This window comes from Bos javanicus, chromosome 3 (genome assembly GCF_032452875.1).
Source record: "Bos javanicus breed banteng chromosome 3, ARS-OSU_banteng_1.0, whole genome shotgun sequence".
In the NCBI taxonomy this organism is placed as follows: Eukaryota; Metazoa; Chordata; class Mammalia; order Artiodactyla; family Bovidae; genus Bos; species Bos javanicus.
Genome location: NC_083870.1, coordinates 81,026,663 through 81,044,920, shown reverse-complemented (window position 1 = coordinate 81,044,920; position 18,258 = coordinate 81,026,663). Strand labels below are relative to the sequence as shown.

Below are 18,258 nucleotides of genomic sequence, written 5' to 3'. Positions count from 1 at the left end.
TTTTGAACTGAAAAATACTTTTATATTTAAAATTGGAGATTGCTTATCTTACAGTATATCCTATTTGAAATAAATATTTTTTTAAAAAGAACACTGAGCCTCAAAGAATCATAGAGAAACAGAATCTGACACACACCACACATCTTACTTAATATTTTTGTCCTTTACTCCCCCTCCCAAGCATAGCATAACAGTGCTATTATGGGGCCCTAAGTACTCTAATTGACCAAAAGAAGAGTAGACTTTGATCTTTTTTTCTATCATTCAGTAATAATCATTAAACTTAAAATACAGTCATACTCGAGATTCCCTTGGACGGCCATTTCTGATGTTATTAATATGTGTTGTCGATCCTAAATGGATCTGTTTATTCACCCCTTTAAGACCTGCTATTGAAGATTGACTGTCACCTAAGAAGGACAAAGAAGAATGATACTTGCTGCCCTCACAGAGCTTCCAGCTTAGCAGTGGATGCACAGTTCAACACCTCCGTGCTGTGTCTACACAGGAATGATAGGAATCGGGAGAAGCCAACATGCCTCTAGACATGACCCTCTTATGATCTTCTTATTTGCTTTTTATAGAATCATAAGGCAACAGCAATTTCTAAAACGGAAATGAAATGAAACAAAATAATAAGACCATTGGAGAAGCTTATGTTTATCAGCCTAATTCTACTGATATTTTGCTGATAAATACAGATCTGAAAAAAGTCAATGTCTGTTTCAAAACTCTCTGAGACAGCTCATTTTCAGGAATTTTTTTTCTGTTTAGAATGATTATACCATCTGTCCTTTATAAACATACAATTTTTAAATAAGGACTAATTGCTTAATTTTTCACATCAGAAAGAGTGAGCCAGACACCAGAATTCTGAATTGAAAAATACTTTTATATCTAAAATTGGAGATTGCTTATCTTACACTATATCCTAATTGAAAGCAATTCAGGTACATCCTGGTAAAAAAATCTGTATTAATATTTGTAGGCATTAAAAGAGATAGAAGGAAATAGAGGCATTTTAAGACCTTCTTTGTATAGTAAATAAACCTAGTATTAACATTTTGGGAAGTATAATCTTTATAAAAACTGTCTTTCTTCCGTGGTATTGGCACATTTTGACGACTCTTCTTAGCCGAATGAATATAATCATGTAATCACTTCAGGTAGAAGTGTTAACTTTCTCAGAGTTTTGAAATTGTCAGTTCAGTTCAGTCGCTCAGTTGTGTCCAACTCTTTATGATCCCATGGATTGCAGCACACCAGGCTTCCCTGTCCATCACCAACTCCTGGAGCTTGCTCAAATTCATGTCCATCGAGTCAGTGATGCCATCCAACCATCTCATCCTCTGTCATCCCCTTCTCCTCTTGTCTTCAATCTTTCCCAGCATCAGGATCTTTTCCAATGAATCAGTTCTTCACATCAGGTAGCCAGAGTATCAGAGCTTCAGCTTCAGCATCAGTCCTTCCAATGAATTCAGTGTTGATTTCCTTTAGAATTTACTGGTTTGATCTCCTTGCTGTCCAAGGGATTCTGAAGAGTCTTCTCCAACATCAGTTATCAAGAATGTCACTGTTAAGTGAACATTTAAAGTGGTAATAAATAATGAGATTGAAGTTAAAAGGCTTGCCTGATTACCCAGAAATAAGAACAAGAATTTGTAAGCTCTTTCTAGTTACATCAGCAGAAAGGGGGGAGTAAGTACTCTTGTCCTCCGGAGTGAAATGGATTCCTCTACTAAATATAATTTAAGTAGATTTAGTTGATGTTGATAATAATTGGTTAAACTTCTTGGCATCCATAGATATAGCAGATATTGACGGATTATTTCACTGAATTAATTTAAATGTAACATGAGAGATTATGTTAGCAGCATTAAGAGATTACTACTTTGTCACTATGCAATGCAAGTCTGTCTTTGAGCATTGAGGAGGCTGCATGCTGTGTCAGAAGGAAATACTGACTAATATCAGAAGGTATTGCAACATTCCAGTGTTGTACAGGCATGGTTCACTTCAAAACATGAATCCCATGGATAATCAGTGAAAAAAACCACTCCCCACTCATGGAGGCCTCTTCTAAATATGTTATACTAATTCCTTAATGCAAGCAACTACTTTTTCAGCTAAGAACACAATAGCAAGGAGACCTATTTTGAAATCTGTTTTCCTTTCCAGCTAGAAATTATGAAGTGTTGCCTTTAGATGCTTAGGGTATTTTTTTTTTTTTCTCTTATATAATTGACCCTTGAAGAGAAAGATAGAATTTTTATCTTACAGAATTGACTTTTTTTCTCTTATAGAATTCTTATAAGAGAATAAGAATTATCCTATAGAATTTCCTTCAGAGGAGGCAATGGCAACCCACTCCAGTACTCTTGCCTGGCAAATCCCATGGACGGAGGAGCCTGGTAGGCTGCAGTCCACGGGGTCGCGAAGAGTTGGACACGACTGAGCGACTTCACTTTTACTTTTCACTTTCATGCATTGGAGAAGGAAATGGCAACCCACTCCAGTGTTCTTGCCTGGAGAATCTCAGGGACAGAGGAGCCTGGTGGGCTGCCGTCTATGGGGTCGCACAGAGTCGGACACGACTGAAGCGACTTAGCAGCAGCATAGAACTTCCTGCAGCACAGGAAGCAAACTCAAAAGATGCTGAGACAGGAAGAGGGCAAATAGTAAACACCACTTCAGAATACTCTGTCACTTTCTAACTTGTTGGGTTGAGGAAGAGGATTAAATTTGCTAATGTAACTGAATATCCTTGGCAGCAGTACTTAAAAGCAATTTCAGGAAGATGCAAATTCCCCTGTGTTTAAAAAGATTTCTGCAGCTATCCTCAGAAACCACATATTACACTTAACTCTAACCTGCCTTGTTTAAAAAATTTCTCCTTGATTGTTAACTTATCTTTTGAGTTGCTTTGATTCTGGCCATCTTTTAGTTCTGAATTTGCTGGTTATCACTCTTTTCTTTTCTTTTTTTTTTGAATCCATAATTATTCTTTTTTTTTTTTTTTTAATTTTTTAAATTTTTTATTCCTTTATTTCTCATGTGTTCCCCATCCTGAACCCTCCTCCCTCCTCCCTCCCCATACCATCCCTCTGGGTCGTCCCAGTGCACCAGCCCCAAGCATCCAGCATCGTGCATTGAACCTGGACTGGCATCTCGTTTCATTTAAGTACAAACCACCTTTAAAATATATTCTGTTCAGCTCTTAATGAACTTAGAGAAGTTTGACTTGTATTTTTTTTTTGAATTTTTATTTTTTTTAATTTTATTTTTTATTTTATTTTTAAACTTTACATAATTGTATTAGTTTTGCCAAATATCAAAATGACTTGTATTTTTAAGTCAAGGAGCTAGAACTACATAGCTTGACTTGGCTTTTGATTCATGTAGACATTCTTCCCACCAAATTTTATTCAAGCATCCATTTCTAGGAGCAGAATGAATCTGAAAGTACTCCTGTCTCTACATAGGAGCTTAAATTAGGCCAAATTACAACACACTTGCCTTTCCTGGTCTGAAAGGACAAGTCAAGCCAGCTTTGCTAGGAAGTGATAGGGTTTGCACTTTTCATAAGTCTGAGATCCTGGTCACCTCTAACCAAGAGAAAAGAAAGTGTTCATTGGGAATTGAATGAGTAAACCAGATTCTGTACAGGCTGTGTTATATAGATTCATAATTGGCATTTAAAATACTCAATTCTCGGAACACTCGTTGCAAAACCAACTGTATATTTTACAACGCATTTCCAACCCAAACAGAAATAAGTGTTGTATTCTTATGCCGTGTTCCAGCTTGTATCCATTAGCTTAAATAAGCAAAAGAGGACTAGGGTTACTGTTTTAGAGAGACTATTTTCTAATCCCTTCATCAACTCCATGATTTTCTGTTACATGCATTAAGTTCCCTCGATCAGAAAGAAAAATAAAAAATAGAAAATGTGATTTTTTTTGCCAGAACCATTTTCTATTACCCCATCTTCCTGTCTTTCCTTCACTCATCACGTATTTTTCTGTGTGGGTTAGAAGCAGAGAGAGCAGAAAGTAATGTTGACCAACTTACTATCTCTCCAGGAACTTTCATTTCTGTATTAACATTTTCTTTGTCAATTTTCCAGGTCCAAGATACTTCCTTCATTCTCTGTATTGTGGTAATACAACCAGAAATACCTGTCAAACAACTGAAGAACCTCAACACTGTCCCCAGCAGCAAGTTGCTGTACCACCGGTTGGACCTCCTGGGCCAGCCTAGTGCTTGCCTCCACTTCAAACAGCTGGCCACTCTAGGTAAACCCTGCGCTTTTCAGTTTGCTTTGCGGTCTTCCTGATAGCAGCTCCCCATGAGCATCGATTTGGACTAAGATGCCGAATGCCTTCCCAGGTGGCTAGGTGGTAAAGAATCCATCTGCCAATGCAGGAGATGCAGTTTCAATCCCTGGCTCAGGAAGATCCCCTGGAGGAGGAAATGGCAACCCACTCCAGTATTTTTCCTGGAAAAATTCCATGGACAGAGGATCCTGGTGGACTACAGTCCATGGGATCTCAAAGAGTTAGACGTGACTGAGCACACTGAATACCTGCAGTGCCCGTGTGGGGAGACAAATGTAAAAACAATGTGAGGCCTTGCCTTGTCTCTGGTTCTCCATGAGTCACTGGGATGAGGATTTGTGGGTTGGTGACTTATTCAGGATGAACTCTCAGAAGAAACAAGTACAGAAGTGAAGTTAACAGGAGAAGGAAGAAAGGAGAAAGCAAGCCAGAATTTGATTTTAAGTGACGTTCCAGTCTCACCCTGGTCCTGAGGGGGGCTTTGGAGTGTAAATTACACCGCAAAGCTTGCCCTGACTCAGGAAAGGGAGCTGGACTTTCATATTCCTTAGTCACTTTCAGGTTTCTGCTAATGCAGGACAAAGAGGTTTTAGCAGCTCAAAGAATGTCCATCAAACAGAGTGGTAGATACAGCCCACTAGAGGCAGGCACGCAGATAATGAAGATGCAGGCGTACAGCATAGGAGGTGGGAAAATGGTCAAGAGTCCAAGGGTAGCACACCTACATATCTACATAGTGTATATCTGTACCTATCACAGATCCCTGTCTTCAAAAGCGCTTAGGAAATAGGCAACTAATTCAAAGAAACTAAAAGGGAATTTGCATTTGTCTGTGTCCAGTATTTTACAGCCATCGTCTGAGTTGGCCTATTACAGATGAGGACTTTTGGGCTTATCCAAATATTGAGTTGGCCAAAAAGTTCATCTGGATATTTCCATATCATCCTGTGGGAAAAGCTGAATGAACTTTTTGGCCCACCCGATCATAACTTTCCCATAGTAACACAGAAAGAAGTGAGGCTCAGATGTGGTTCATGCTTCTCCCATGCCTGATATACCCCTTTTATTGCATGCTGCCATGTGCCAGATGCATACTAGGCGCCTGTGGGGTATGTTATATGTCACAGTATACTCAACAGTATTATCAAACAAAAATTTTCTTTTTCACCTTTGAAAATACTTAGAAGTCACCATCCATTCTCCAGTTTCAAAATGAGAACACTTGTGTCCAGGTTTCTCTTTTACAGTCCACCCTACAGAGTTTCTGCCTGGACATGAGATCAACAGAGCAGGCCAGCCTAAGTAGTTTTATCTATGACACACTCATCAGTGTGGACAAGTTAGATGGCCAGAGATGTCTACTTGGATTTACATTTCCTTGTTTGTTGTAATTTAGGTTTGAGGGAAAGAGGGTTGCCTTCTGTTTCTATACAAAAGAGTGAGTGAGTGATTGAGTGAAAGTCACTCAGTCGTGTCCAACTCTTTGTGACTCCGTGGATTATACAGTCCATGGACTTCTCCAGGCCAGAATCCTGGAGCGGGTAGCCTTTCTCTTCTCCAGGGGATCTTCCCAACTTAGGGGTCGAACCCGGATTTTCCCACATTGGAGGCAGATTCTTTACCAGCTGAGCCACCAGGGAAGCCCAAGAGTGCTAGAGTGGATAGCCTATCCCTTCTCCAGGGGATCTTCCCAACCCAGGAATCGAACTGGGGTCTCCTGCATTGCCGGTGGATTTTTTACCATCTGAGCTACCAGGGAAGCCCCATACAAAAGAGTATGTCCTTTAATTTATATTTTTAAGAACTACTTAAAGAAAAGCTCAGATCTGCGTAATTCCCTTAGTCACTATGGGAAACACTGCTGCTGGGGAAAATGAGGTAATAAAAAGAAACTTTGTATTTATTATTTATTTAATCTTTAAAAAAAATATAGTTGATTTACAAGGCCAGTCTTTTTAAATTTGGGACAGCAAAGTGCAGCAGTTTTTCTTAATGGAAAAAAAAAGCCCAAGCCTAGATTTTTTATTTCCTTCAGATAATCCCTCATAGCTATACCATCCAATATGGTAGCTAGTAGCCACAGGTGACTATTGAGCACTTAAAATGTGGCTGAACCAAGTTGAGATTTATTGTAAGTACAAAATACATACTTAATTTTTTGTATTGATTACATGTTAAAGTGATAATGTTTGGATATATTGGAGTCTATAAAATACACTAGTAAAATTAACCTGTTTGGTCCTCCTTTTCTTTGTGTGGCTACTAGAAATGTTTATGTCACAATGGGGGATTACATTGTATTTCAGTTGGACGGTCCTGCTCAGTTGGACATTTTCACTCCCAGAAAATGTAGAGCTTTATCAATGCCCATACATTACTTAGGATTAGTGAGCTGCTCTGGGGGCACATGGACAAACCTTATGCCAGTGTCCGACTTCCACTGGGTACTCTTTCCACTGTACACCCCAACTTCATTTTGGCCATAGAACTCCCCCAGGACAATGTGTAGAGAGATCATTGAGGATAGTTTAGTGCTGCTGCTGCTGCTAAGTCACTTCAGTCATGTCTGACTCTGTGTGACCCCATAGACAGCAGCCCACGAGGCTCCCCTGTCCCTGGGATTCTCCAGGCAAGAACACTGGAGTGAGTTGCCATTTCCTTCTCCAATGCATGAAAGTGAAGTCACTCAGTCGTGTCCGACTCTTAGCGCCCCCATGGACTGCAGCCTACTAGGCTCCTCTGTCCCTGGGATTCTCCAGGCAAGAGTACTGGAGTGGGGTGCCATTGCCTTCTCCAATGAAACAGTTGGTAATGAAAGTGAAGCAGGATAATTCAAATATTTTTTAAAAGAAGTGGAAAATAAGGGAAACAATGGCAAATAAGTGATTTTTACCTAATTTCATTGATGATGGGGATTTTGAGGCAAGGTATTAATTTAGGTTGGAGCTCCCTTCCAGAGGTCTGAAGGATGGGGCGTTGTCTTTCTTGGTATACAAAGAGGGACAGAGGAATTTTGAAAGATGACATCATCCTGTGCAGTTGCGTACACAGGTATATATGTAAGAGCTATGTGTCTAGCTCCTAGACGTAAGACTCTAAGCCCTGTATCTTGGTTTTTCCTCTCCTTCTATCCACATCGCTACAAGGAAGGTCCCCTCCCCGAGTTGTCTCTCCTCCCCTTCTGGTCCAACTCTTATCCCTGAGATGTTTTTTATATCATTGTGTTGTCTAATATTGTTGTTTTCCTTTTTCTTTTTCCTTTATTCTTATCTCTGCAATTGGGTCCTAGATTCTTTGAGTTTCGGGACAGTCTCTCTGGCACACCCTGCACAGAAGGCCCCCCGAGCATATACACATGAACTCATTGCTAGGCAACCGAACCTTTTTTTAGCCACTGGCTTTCTTTTCCTTGATATGGATACAATAATTACTCCCAAGCTATACCATGATGACATGAGAGTTAAAGGAGACGCAGCAATACTGGAAGCATTGTGTTCTGGTAAAGGAAGACTGCAGTTCTGACCCATCCTGCTCAGTTCAACCAAAAATCCTGGATGGAACCTTTTTTAAATTTTTTGAAAATTGTCAGAGAACTAACCTAATTGGTAATGGACCAAAGTCCAGGAGCTTATAAGAACCCAGAGAAGAAAGGTGTCATCTAAAACTGGTTTTACTGTACTCATATTTATCAACCCAGAAGAGGGACTTCCCTGGAGGTCCAGTGATTAAAACTCTGTGCTTCCAATGCAAGGGGCTCCTGTTCAATCCCTGGTCAAGGAACTAAGATCTTAAATCCGTGTGGTGTAGCCAAAATGCAATAATAATAATAATCAATCCAGAAGAAACAACTGTGAAATTGTGCTTTAGGTAGCGTCTTTGGGCTAGGGAGAGCGACAAAAATCAAATCCAAGGTCCTCAAAATGTGGAGACTTACAAGTGAAACTGCTCCCTTCTGCCCTCCACCTTCCCCCACACACATACCTGCTTTTAGCAGAAGTCACAGAGGACTATATATTCAGGGTAAGAATGAATTGGAACTAAGTCAGCCCTTGACGTGAGATTCCTGTCTTCTGAGTTGTCTAAGGAATCTCGAGTTAGCTCATCATAGACTAGCTGGGTACCGTAGTCTCCCAGTGTAGCACTTGGGTCATTATCCTGTCTCATTGGAAGAGTTTCCACCTCCCCATCCTGCCTCATCTTGGGATTGGCACAGCAATCCTTTGTGGAGGAAGATATTCCCATCCTGTTGAGCCCTTAGCATTTGCTACAAAAATTGTTTGTAAGCCCAGCATCCAGTGACAGAAAACCAGGCCACAAGGAAATGAGACACTGTGAGTGAGAACTGACAAAGGAATAGAAAAGCACCCACATATTTAAACGAGATAAGACATGTGATAGTGCTTTCTAATACTTTTAAAAATATACAGTTGAAGAGTAAAATTTCAAAAAAAAGATGTAGTGTTTTTATTTCATAATGTAATTCATTGCAAGGATTTCCGTCCTAATAATACTGGGTTTTTCCTCTTAAGTAAGACCAACAATTAACTACTTCATTTTCATAGACTTTGTTTATGCTATGTTTAGAGAATATGCTATGTGAGAATAATTTTTTTAGTTGAGTCTTGTATTGACTCCACTTTTATTCCATTTTTTCTTATTCCTTGAGAATCATACTAATATGAACAGTAAGAGTCAAAACTTACAGAGACACATGACTTGTGCAAGGACTGTTCTAAATGCTTTACATTTATTAAATCATTTTCTTTGTGTATATTAACATATAATTTTCACCTTAATTCTGTAGGATCGGCACTGCTATTTCCCCCACATTGCAGATGATAAAAACATCACATGTATTCTAACTTGTCCAACAGTCACACAGGCTTCCCAGGAAGTACAGTGGTAAAGAATCCACCTTCCATTGCAGGAGATGCAAGAGACATGGGTTCAATCCCTGCATCAGAAAGATCCCTTGGAGTAGGAAATGGCAACCCACTCCAGTATTCTTGCCTGGAAAATTCCATGGACAGAGGAGCCTGGCAGGCTATATAGTCCATGGGATTGCAAAGAGTTGGACTGAGTGACTGAGCATGCCACACATCACACAACCAGGAAATGGTGGAGCCCAGGTCCAACCCAGTCTGACTTTATGTCATGTGCTACCTCCTTGGTCCCAATAAGTGTAAGATGTTCTATGTGGATCTAAGGTATGTTGGGGCTTACCTCGTAGCTCAGCTGCTGAAGAATTCACCTGCAATGCGGGAGACCTGGGTTCAATCCCTGGGTTGGTAAGATCCCCACTCCAGTATTCTGGCCTGGAGAATTCCATGGACTGTATAGTCCATGGGGTTGCAGAGAGTCAGTATGTTGAACAGTTACATTCTCAACTCTTGTGTCTCTTCAGGTTTCAGTTCAGTTTAGTCTCTCAGTCGTGTCCGACTCTTTGCGACCCCATGAATCGCAGCACACCAGGCCTCCCTGTCCATCACCAACTCCCGGAGTTCACTGAGACTCATGTCCCTCGAGTCGGTGATGCCATCCAGCCATCTCATTCTCTGTCGTCCCCTTCTCCTCCTGCCCCCAATCCCTCCCAGCATCAGAGTCTTTTCCAATGAATCAACTCTTCGCATGAGGTGGCCAAAGTACTGGAGTTTCAGCTTTAGCATCAGTCCTTCCAATAAACACCCAGGACTGATCTCCTTTAGAATCCAGGACTGTAAGCTCCCTGCAGGGAGAGAATCTGACTTTTGTCCTTCACAGCTCCTTCTAGCGTGGAGTTCTTTGCTTTCCTTAGGAGTGACTCTAAGCCCCTACAGCTGACAGATGGGCAGAGCCTTAGCCAGGCTTTTGTTTGAGCCTGAGGTACAGGCCCCATGTTCTCAGGCCTGCTTTGTTTGCTTCTCTTTCAGAAAGTCCAACCGTTATGCTGTCTGCTGGCAGCTTTTCCTCCCCCTACGAGCACCTCAGCCAGCCAGAGACAAAGCGCATGGTGGAGCACTACACAGCCTATCTCAGCGACAACACCCGCCTCATTGCCAACCCGGGGCTCAAAGTGAGTGCTGTCCTGGGGCCCGCATTTCTGCTATTCCCCTCCACAAGCCCGGAAGGGGTTGCTGCAGTGAACCTTTGAAGTGGGAAGCCAGCCTCTGGATCTGTGCCTCTCAGCTGGAGAGCCAGAAAGACAGAGTGTGAGGCCCAGGGGAGGCTGGCCGGCGAGGACCCTTCTGATGGATTAAGAAGCCCTGTGGGCCAGATGCAGAATATCTTTCAGGCTTTAGATGCAGTAGAGGCTTTCTAGGTAGGCGGGGTAGGAGTTAGAGACCAGAGAAACTTTCCCAGCCCCATTTTTCCCAGGGGGATGAAGTAAAGTGCCCCTACTGTCGGTTGAGATAAATATGATGAAGTTTAAGGAGCAGAGGTTTAGGGGATGTGTATGTGTGTGTGTGTGTGTGTGTGTGTGTGTGTTTACGCGCGCCTGTGTGTGTATTTAATTATTTAATGCTGCACTATATGTTCTTTCCTCATAAATGCAAGAAAGCCTAAGTAGGATGAACAACTGAGTAAGTCACACATCCACTGGCTATATTTCAGGAAGCTTTTGTTTTCACCAAGTTTGGCTGTATCCATCTGCTGTGGAAAGATTTTTAAGAAGTAATTGGGCTTGGCTTCTCTGCAAGAGAGCTTTGGGAAGCTCTGCCAGCAGGCCATTCTCTTTTCATGTGAGTCTTAAAGGATCCCCGCTATGTCTTCCTTTGTTTCCCAGTTCTCTGTCAGAAATGAAGTAATGGCTACCAGCCACGTCACAGATGAATGGATGACACAAATGGAAATGAGTAGCCTGAACACTTACATTGTCCGCCGTTACATAGCAACACCCAATGGCGTCCTCAGAATTTATCCTGGCTCCCTCATGGACAAAGCATTTGATCCCACTAGGAGACAATGGTGAGTTTTAGGGGCTTCCATTATCAAAGGTTCTCCCCCAGTCCTGGAGAGACATGATAAGTACATACAGTAAAGCAACTTCTGGCAGTCATATTTAAAGAAGATACTTTTCATGGCAGTGGAAATATGTTTTTGTATTGTTTTTTAAACATAGTGTGAACAGCAGCTTTGTGGGCTTCCTCTGTCTACAATGCTTTTATCTCTTTACTGAGCTGTTGAGACTGAAATGCTTTATACTTGGCCTTTTCAGTTCCTAGTGGTTTGATTCCCACCTTATATGCAGTGTGTCCACAATGAATATACTTACTGTCATTGCATATGATCATGGTGTCAAATTACAGCTCATATATGACCTACGAAAAATGACATAAAAACTGAAAAATACTTTTTTACTTCAAGGATTTATTTTTACTCTGATTTTCAAATGCAAAAGCTGGTCAGGTAGTATAGCAAGGGGCAACCTGGGCATAAAAACAGGGTTTCTCTTCTTGAGCTGCTTAGCAGCTGGGTTACTCGGGAGTTGGCTCATCTTTTTTACTGCCTGTTCTCCCGCCCTTCCCAATCCAGGGCTCATTTGTATGTGCCCAGTTGTGTTTGCCCCTACCTGATTTATTCATCTTTGGTTTTGCCTCGAAAACATCTATATTTTTAAAAGCTTATTAAAATCTCACATATATACTGAGTTCAGTATCTTTTCAAAAGAGAATTCCATATTTTTATTGACCCCTTGTTGTTGATGCTGTAGTCAGATATAAAGGGTGGGAATCCTTTTGAACTTAAATGTAACATAAGCACAGTTTACAATATTTTTTTAGGTTGCAAGCTCACTTTTCTTTGAAATGTGCAAAGTTGTTGTTCGTACACTAAAGTAAGGACTTTCTTTGGTCTCCATCAGGTATCTCCATGCAGTAGCTAATCCAGGTTTGATTTCCTTAACTGGCCCTTACTTAGACGTTGGAGGAGCTGGCTATGTAGTGACTATCAGTCATACAATTCATTCATCCAGGTAATATTTCTTTATTTTTAATTTTCTTTTTAATTGGAGGATAATTCCTTTCCCAATGTTGTATTGGTTCCTGCTGGACAGCAACGTGAATCAGCTATATATATACATTTCCCCCTCCCTCTCGAGCCTCCCTCCCGTCTCACATCTCAGAGTCATAACAGAGCACTGAGCCAAGCTCCCTGTGTTACACAGTAGCTTCCCGCTAGCTGTCTGTTTTCCATCTGGTACTGTGTATATGTCAGCGGTGCTCTCTCAATTCATCCACCCTCTCCTTCCCCCACCAGGTAATAGTTCAACTAATATTTACTCATTTCTTGAAAACATTAAGGATATTTTGAAAATCTGAATAGACTAGTAGATAGCAAGGAGTAGTAGCAAAGGTATGACATTTGTTATGGGCAAGCTGGGATTTGAATATCTTCTCTGTGTTGTCTTGGTTTTCCTAAACTTCCTGATGTCTGTAAAATGGAGATAATGCTTACCTTACAAGGCCATCATGTGATTGAGTCAATAAAAGGCACTTAACCCTGTTAGTAGCCATGAGGGTGCTTATGAAGAAGAAAAACAGAGATGTTAGATTCAGTAAAGCAGTTCCTGAAAATGCCAGTCTTAAACCAATCAAAGAAATTGACAGTTATTATTATCAGAGAGTGTTTTCCCGAACAAAGAGTACTGCTAGTGAAGGAAAAAATGTATCAAGACAAAATTCTTCCCTCTTGTATTTGAGTTTCTTTAGAATTATATATGGCACCCTACTCCAGTAATCTTGCCTGGAAAATCCCATGGACAGAGGAGCCTGGTAGGCTACAGTCCATGGGGTCACAAAGAGTCGGACTCAACTGATCGACTTCACTTTCACTTTTCACTTTCATGCATTGGAAAAGGAAATGGCAACCCACTCCAGTGTTCTTGCCTGAAGAATCCCAGGGACAGGAGCCTGGTGGGCTGCTGTCTATGGGGTCACACAGGGTTGGATACGACTGAAGTGACTTAGCAGCAGCAGCAGTAGAATTATATAGGAATTTGTTGTTGTTATGATGGTTCTGTTGCTGTTCTTACTTTGTCATTGCACTCTCTTGAGAAATGAATGGCATTTTGAAAACTGATTTTTCCAAGAATGCTATAAAATGTCAATGTCACTGTAAATATATTTAGGGTGCTTTATATTTCAGGTTTTTGAGGTTTCAGTATTTAAGCTACAAATGTCAGTGAAATGTTAGATAAGGAGGAAAGTCAAACACATTGTTTTAATCCCTTCATTGTACAAATCACTGTTTTTTTCCTTAGCAACCAATAGAGACTATATCTTGACTGGTATCTGTAATGATGCCTTAAAATTTATGGGAGACAGATTTTCTTGCTAACTTTATGCTTTTCACTGGTGCTCATTATATATCAAATGATTGACATCAGTAGAATTATTCTAATGCTAGTTCATTGGGAACAAGAATTGGGAAGCAGTGCTGTGTGGAATTTCAATAGCGTGACCTGTGTCTCCATGGTAAGCAGGGCCCTGTTGCCAGCCAGATATTGATTTCTTTTCAGGGCATGATATCTATTTGGCTTCATCACATATGAACAAGCAAACATTCTCTTAGAACAAATCTTTTCAATGTTTTTAGTAACAGACCATCTATAAGACATATACCTACTGTTGTCTGAATAGTGAGACTTATCTTTTCTCTCATATATTCTAGTCAATTGAGAAAAAGTAAACAAAGGTGTTTTCTTTGAGGGGACAGCAGTCACCTTGATCTTTGATGACAAGGACATGGGCTGGAATCGGGCTCTTAAAGGTGATGCTTGGAGCAGGGAGAGGATGCCTACCTGTGTGTCTTACTTATTCCTTGACTTAATCCTTGATCTGGCTTCTCCCACCTGCCACTCATTATCAAGAACCATTAACTTTTCCTCCTACACAGTATTGTTTTGCTGTAGGGGAGGCAGGGGGATCACAGAGAGGTGCAGATTTTTATGCTCGTATACTTGTTTTTGTCAGAATTTGAGTGGGTGGAAGAATTTCTCATTTATTTATAAATATTTATCATGTCATCCCAAATGAAGCATGATGGAAATAGGATGGACTTTCAAGTTGCAAAATATCTTGGGTTCAGTTCCCTTATTTGGTTATTGTTTATGACTCAGACAGTAAAAGAATCTGCCTGCAATGCAGGAACCCCAGGTTTGATCCCTGAGTCAGGAAAATCCACTGGAGAAAGGAATGGCTATCCACTCCAGTATTCTTGCCTGGAGAATTCCATGGACAGAGAGCCTGGTTGGCTACAGTCAATGAGGTCCCAAAGAATCAGACACAACTGAGCAACTAACACTGATAGTGTATTTAGACTACACAAGTTTAGCTATTTAAGTTTAACAAGAGTTAAAAAACCTGTCCATCACTCTCTCAATGAGAGTGTATTCCAGGAATAAGTATCTGCTCACGTCTTGATCAATATGCAGTCCCATGGACTTGATTGTTTGAACATTTTCCTTAGGTGAGCATGTTTTTATTATTTAAAACCTTCTGTTTTGTTCACTGTATAACTTAGAATGCAAGTCAACTACTGCTTCTGGTTTTCAACCAAGGCAACTGCAGCTTTAATGGGTGTGTTCATAGGTGGGCTCTGCAAAGGGACTTCTTCCAAATGAGTACCAGTGACTTTGATCTCACATGCCAACTTGAGAACCTGCCCTCTCCCGAAGATGGATTCTACTCTGTAAAAGCAGATTTGCCATTTACTGTCTGTATGACCATTAACAAGTTCCTTTTTTGCCTTGGTTTCCTCACTTATGAAAGAAGGATATTAGGACCTACCTCAAGTGATGATTTAAAGATTATTTTAAGTAATATACATGAGTCTCCAAGAACACTGCATGGCGCATGGTAAGGGCTCAGTTCAGTGTCCGACTCTTTGCGACCCCATGAATCACAGCACTGGTTGGACCTCCTTGTAGTCCAAGGGAAAGTCTGACACTGTTTCCACTGTTTCCCCATCTATTTCCCATGAAGTGATGGGACCGGATGCCATGATCTTCGTTTTCTGAATGTTGAGCTTTAAGCCAACTTTTTCACTCTCCTCTTTCACTTTCATCAAGAGGCTTTTAGTTCCTCTTCACTTTCTGCCATAGGGTGAAGTCATCTGCATATCTGAGGTTATTGCTGTTTCTCCCGGCAATCTTGATTCCAGCTTGTGCTTCTTCCAGCCCAGCGTTTCTCATGATGTACTCTGCGTATAAGTTAAGGGCTCAATAAATGTTAAATGTTTTTATTAGTATTATATTCCATGATTCTCTGAGCCTCGTGTGTGAAACAGAGGTAGCAATGCCTGGATTGAACTGAAGAAGTGAAAATTATAGATAATGTATGTAAAATGCTTGCCAGTGTCAAATCCTCAATAAATGGTAGTTACTTTTATTATTACGCTATTCATGCTTTTAAGTTTCTGGCATTTTAATGGGTCAGAAGAGAGAACTTAAGCTAATGTTCAACTTGTCGTGAAGCATTCTAATTCTCCCTTGGTTTTCAAATGCAGTTGGGTTGCGCTCTTGAGGACAGGTTTTTCAGTGCTCACTTATCAATTACACAGCTATAGCAACTGTCCTCTGATTCTTTCATCAGCATTGTTAGTGGCCTGAGAATCTAGGTGTTCACTGTTTGGAGGAAGGTAGTGTGATAGAGATGACGAAGTACAGTCAGTGATTAAGGAACTGGTCAGACAAGCCTTTGGCAGTGAAAATCTCACCGGAGCGCTGCAAAGCATGCAATGTTGTGCTGAGAAATGTAGGCTTGGTTTCATTTTCCTGTGGTAGTCTTTACGAGTTGCTATGGTAACCATGGACATTTTTCAAATGCAGGTGAAAATATGAATGCTAGACTTCCATGGGCAACGTATATGCTTTTACTTCAGTGTGTTTATCATATGTGGGAGCAGATGGCAGTCATGCAAGGGAATTTTAGAAACAAAATCAACTTGTCCCCAAAAACCTGAATTGTATTTTTTAACTAAGGCAGCTATAGTACTATAGAAAGAACCAGATTTTGTACTGGTTTCTAAGCCATAAGTAAAAAGTGATTGATAACCATTCTAAACCTAATTTTTCATTTATAAAATAGGAATTATAATTCCTTTCCGATGTCTTCAAAGGAAATTAAATAAATGGTTTAAAATTGCTTAGAAACTTTTGAATGCCATGCAGATCTAAGGAGGCAGAAAATCTATTGGTTAGGAATATACAGCCTTTCCGGGTGGCACTAGTGGTAAAGAATCCACCTGCAGGAGACATATGAGATGCCAGTTCAGTCCCTGGGTCAGGAAGATCCTCTAGAGGAGGGCATGGCCACCCACTCCAATATTCTTGCCTGGAAAATCCCCATGGACAGAGAAGCCTGGTGGGCTACACACCATAGGGTCTCAAGGACTTGGACGTGACTGAAACAGTTTAGCATACAGCACATACGCTTTGAAGTTAAAGGCACTGAGTTTGAATTCAGGCTTCCACTAGTTATTCACTATGTGACCTCAACCAAACACTGAATCTCCCCAAGCTTTGGTTTTCTGGAAGTCCTGCCTCACAAGCTTTCTGTGAGAAATCACTGAAGTGATGTATTCAGATGCCTACCAGAATGCCTATCAATTGTGAACATTCAGTAAATGGAAGCCATTACTGTCATCATAATGATGACTATTATGCAGACTCATCTGTCTTTCCTGAACAAGCCAGAGGGGTTTAGACTCCTTTTGACTAGTACTTCAGCAAAATATTATTTTCTACAGTGTACAAATCCTGTAAGGATTTTGTAACTGTAATTGAATTTTGAACTGTTCCCACGGTAGAATTTAAGTTACTTAAGTAATAATAGGGGCACTTTCTGAGGCAGTAGCCTCTCAAAGACAATCCCACAACATGGTCTTCTCCCATCCCATGCCCAAAATAGCTCTGATAGGAAAGTTCTGATAGAAGTTTATTTATAGCTGTGATGGGTCTTCGTGCTTTGCAGGGTTTTTTTTCTAGTTGTGGTGAGCAGAAATGACTATTTATTGCAGTGTACAAGCTTCTCATTGCTGTGGCTCCTCTTGTTCCAGACCATGGGCTCTAGGGTGCACAGGCTTCAGTGGTTCCGGCTCTCAGGCTCTAGAGCACAGGTTTCGTTATTCTGTGGCATGGCGATCTTCCCAGACCAGGGATCCAACCTGTATCTCCTGCACTGTCAAGCAGATTCTTTACCACTGAGCCACCAGGAAAACCTCAGAAATCTCTTTTTTTTAAATATTTATTTATTTGTCTGCACTAGCTCTTTGTTGCAGCACATAAACTCGTAGCTGTGACATATGGATTCTAGTTCCCCTGAGCAGGGATCAAACCCGGGCCCCCTTCATTGGAAGCACAGAGTCTCAGCCATTGGACCATCAGGGAAGTTCCTGATGGAAATTTCATTGCAGATCTTGGTGCCTTTTTCTAGTTTTGTTTTGTTTGTTTCAACAGGAGTGAGGGGTCAGTGGTGAGGGTTGGGTTAATAAATTGGGATTAATGTTGACAGTAACCAGTTGTCTCTATGGCAAAGCTAATTTCACTATGAAGTTTTGATTTTCCAGAAGAAGATTTTACTTTGGGAAGTTTCTTCTGAGCTTCAGCATCGTTTTTCTTTTGGTATTTTTCTTAACGAAGAAATTAGGCAGGCAAATAATGGTAATGATGGGCACTTAAAACATCGCATGTGGAATAAACTTCAAATTTTTAACTGGTATAGGAATATTGGAGTTCACTGGTTAAGTTAACCCAAGATCCTTCGACTACCCATGAACATAAACTAAGAAGAACCTCAGTTCCAATGAGATGCTTATGCTTCTGATATATTTAGCAATTTCTCGGAAAGAATAAAATGTTTACTCTCCGTGTAGGCCTGAGCTTAAAGCCATGTTTGGTTTTCTTTTAAGTAACTTTTCCTTATTAGGTATTTTCAGTATATTA

At 40.7% G+C, this 18,258-nt stretch overlaps 1 protein-coding gene across 1 annotated transcript in view; it reads left to right on the top strand.

Moving 5' to 3' along the window:
• CACHD1 (cache domain containing 1) overlaps positions 1 to 18,258 on the top strand; it is a 234,605-nt gene that overhangs the window by 194,826 nt on the left and 21,521 nt on the right. Inside the window, exons 13-16 of the mRNA XM_061411718.1 lie at positions 4,127 to 4,295; positions 10,247 to 10,389; positions 11,101 to 11,282; positions 12,178 to 12,288. Coding sequence (XP_061267702.1) covers positions 4,127 to 4,295; positions 10,247 to 10,389; positions 11,101 to 11,282; positions 12,178 to 12,288 — 605 coding nt within the window. The remainder of the gene's footprint in view (positions 1 to 4,126; positions 4,296 to 10,246; positions 10,390 to 11,100; positions 11,283 to 12,177; positions 12,289 to 18,258) is intronic.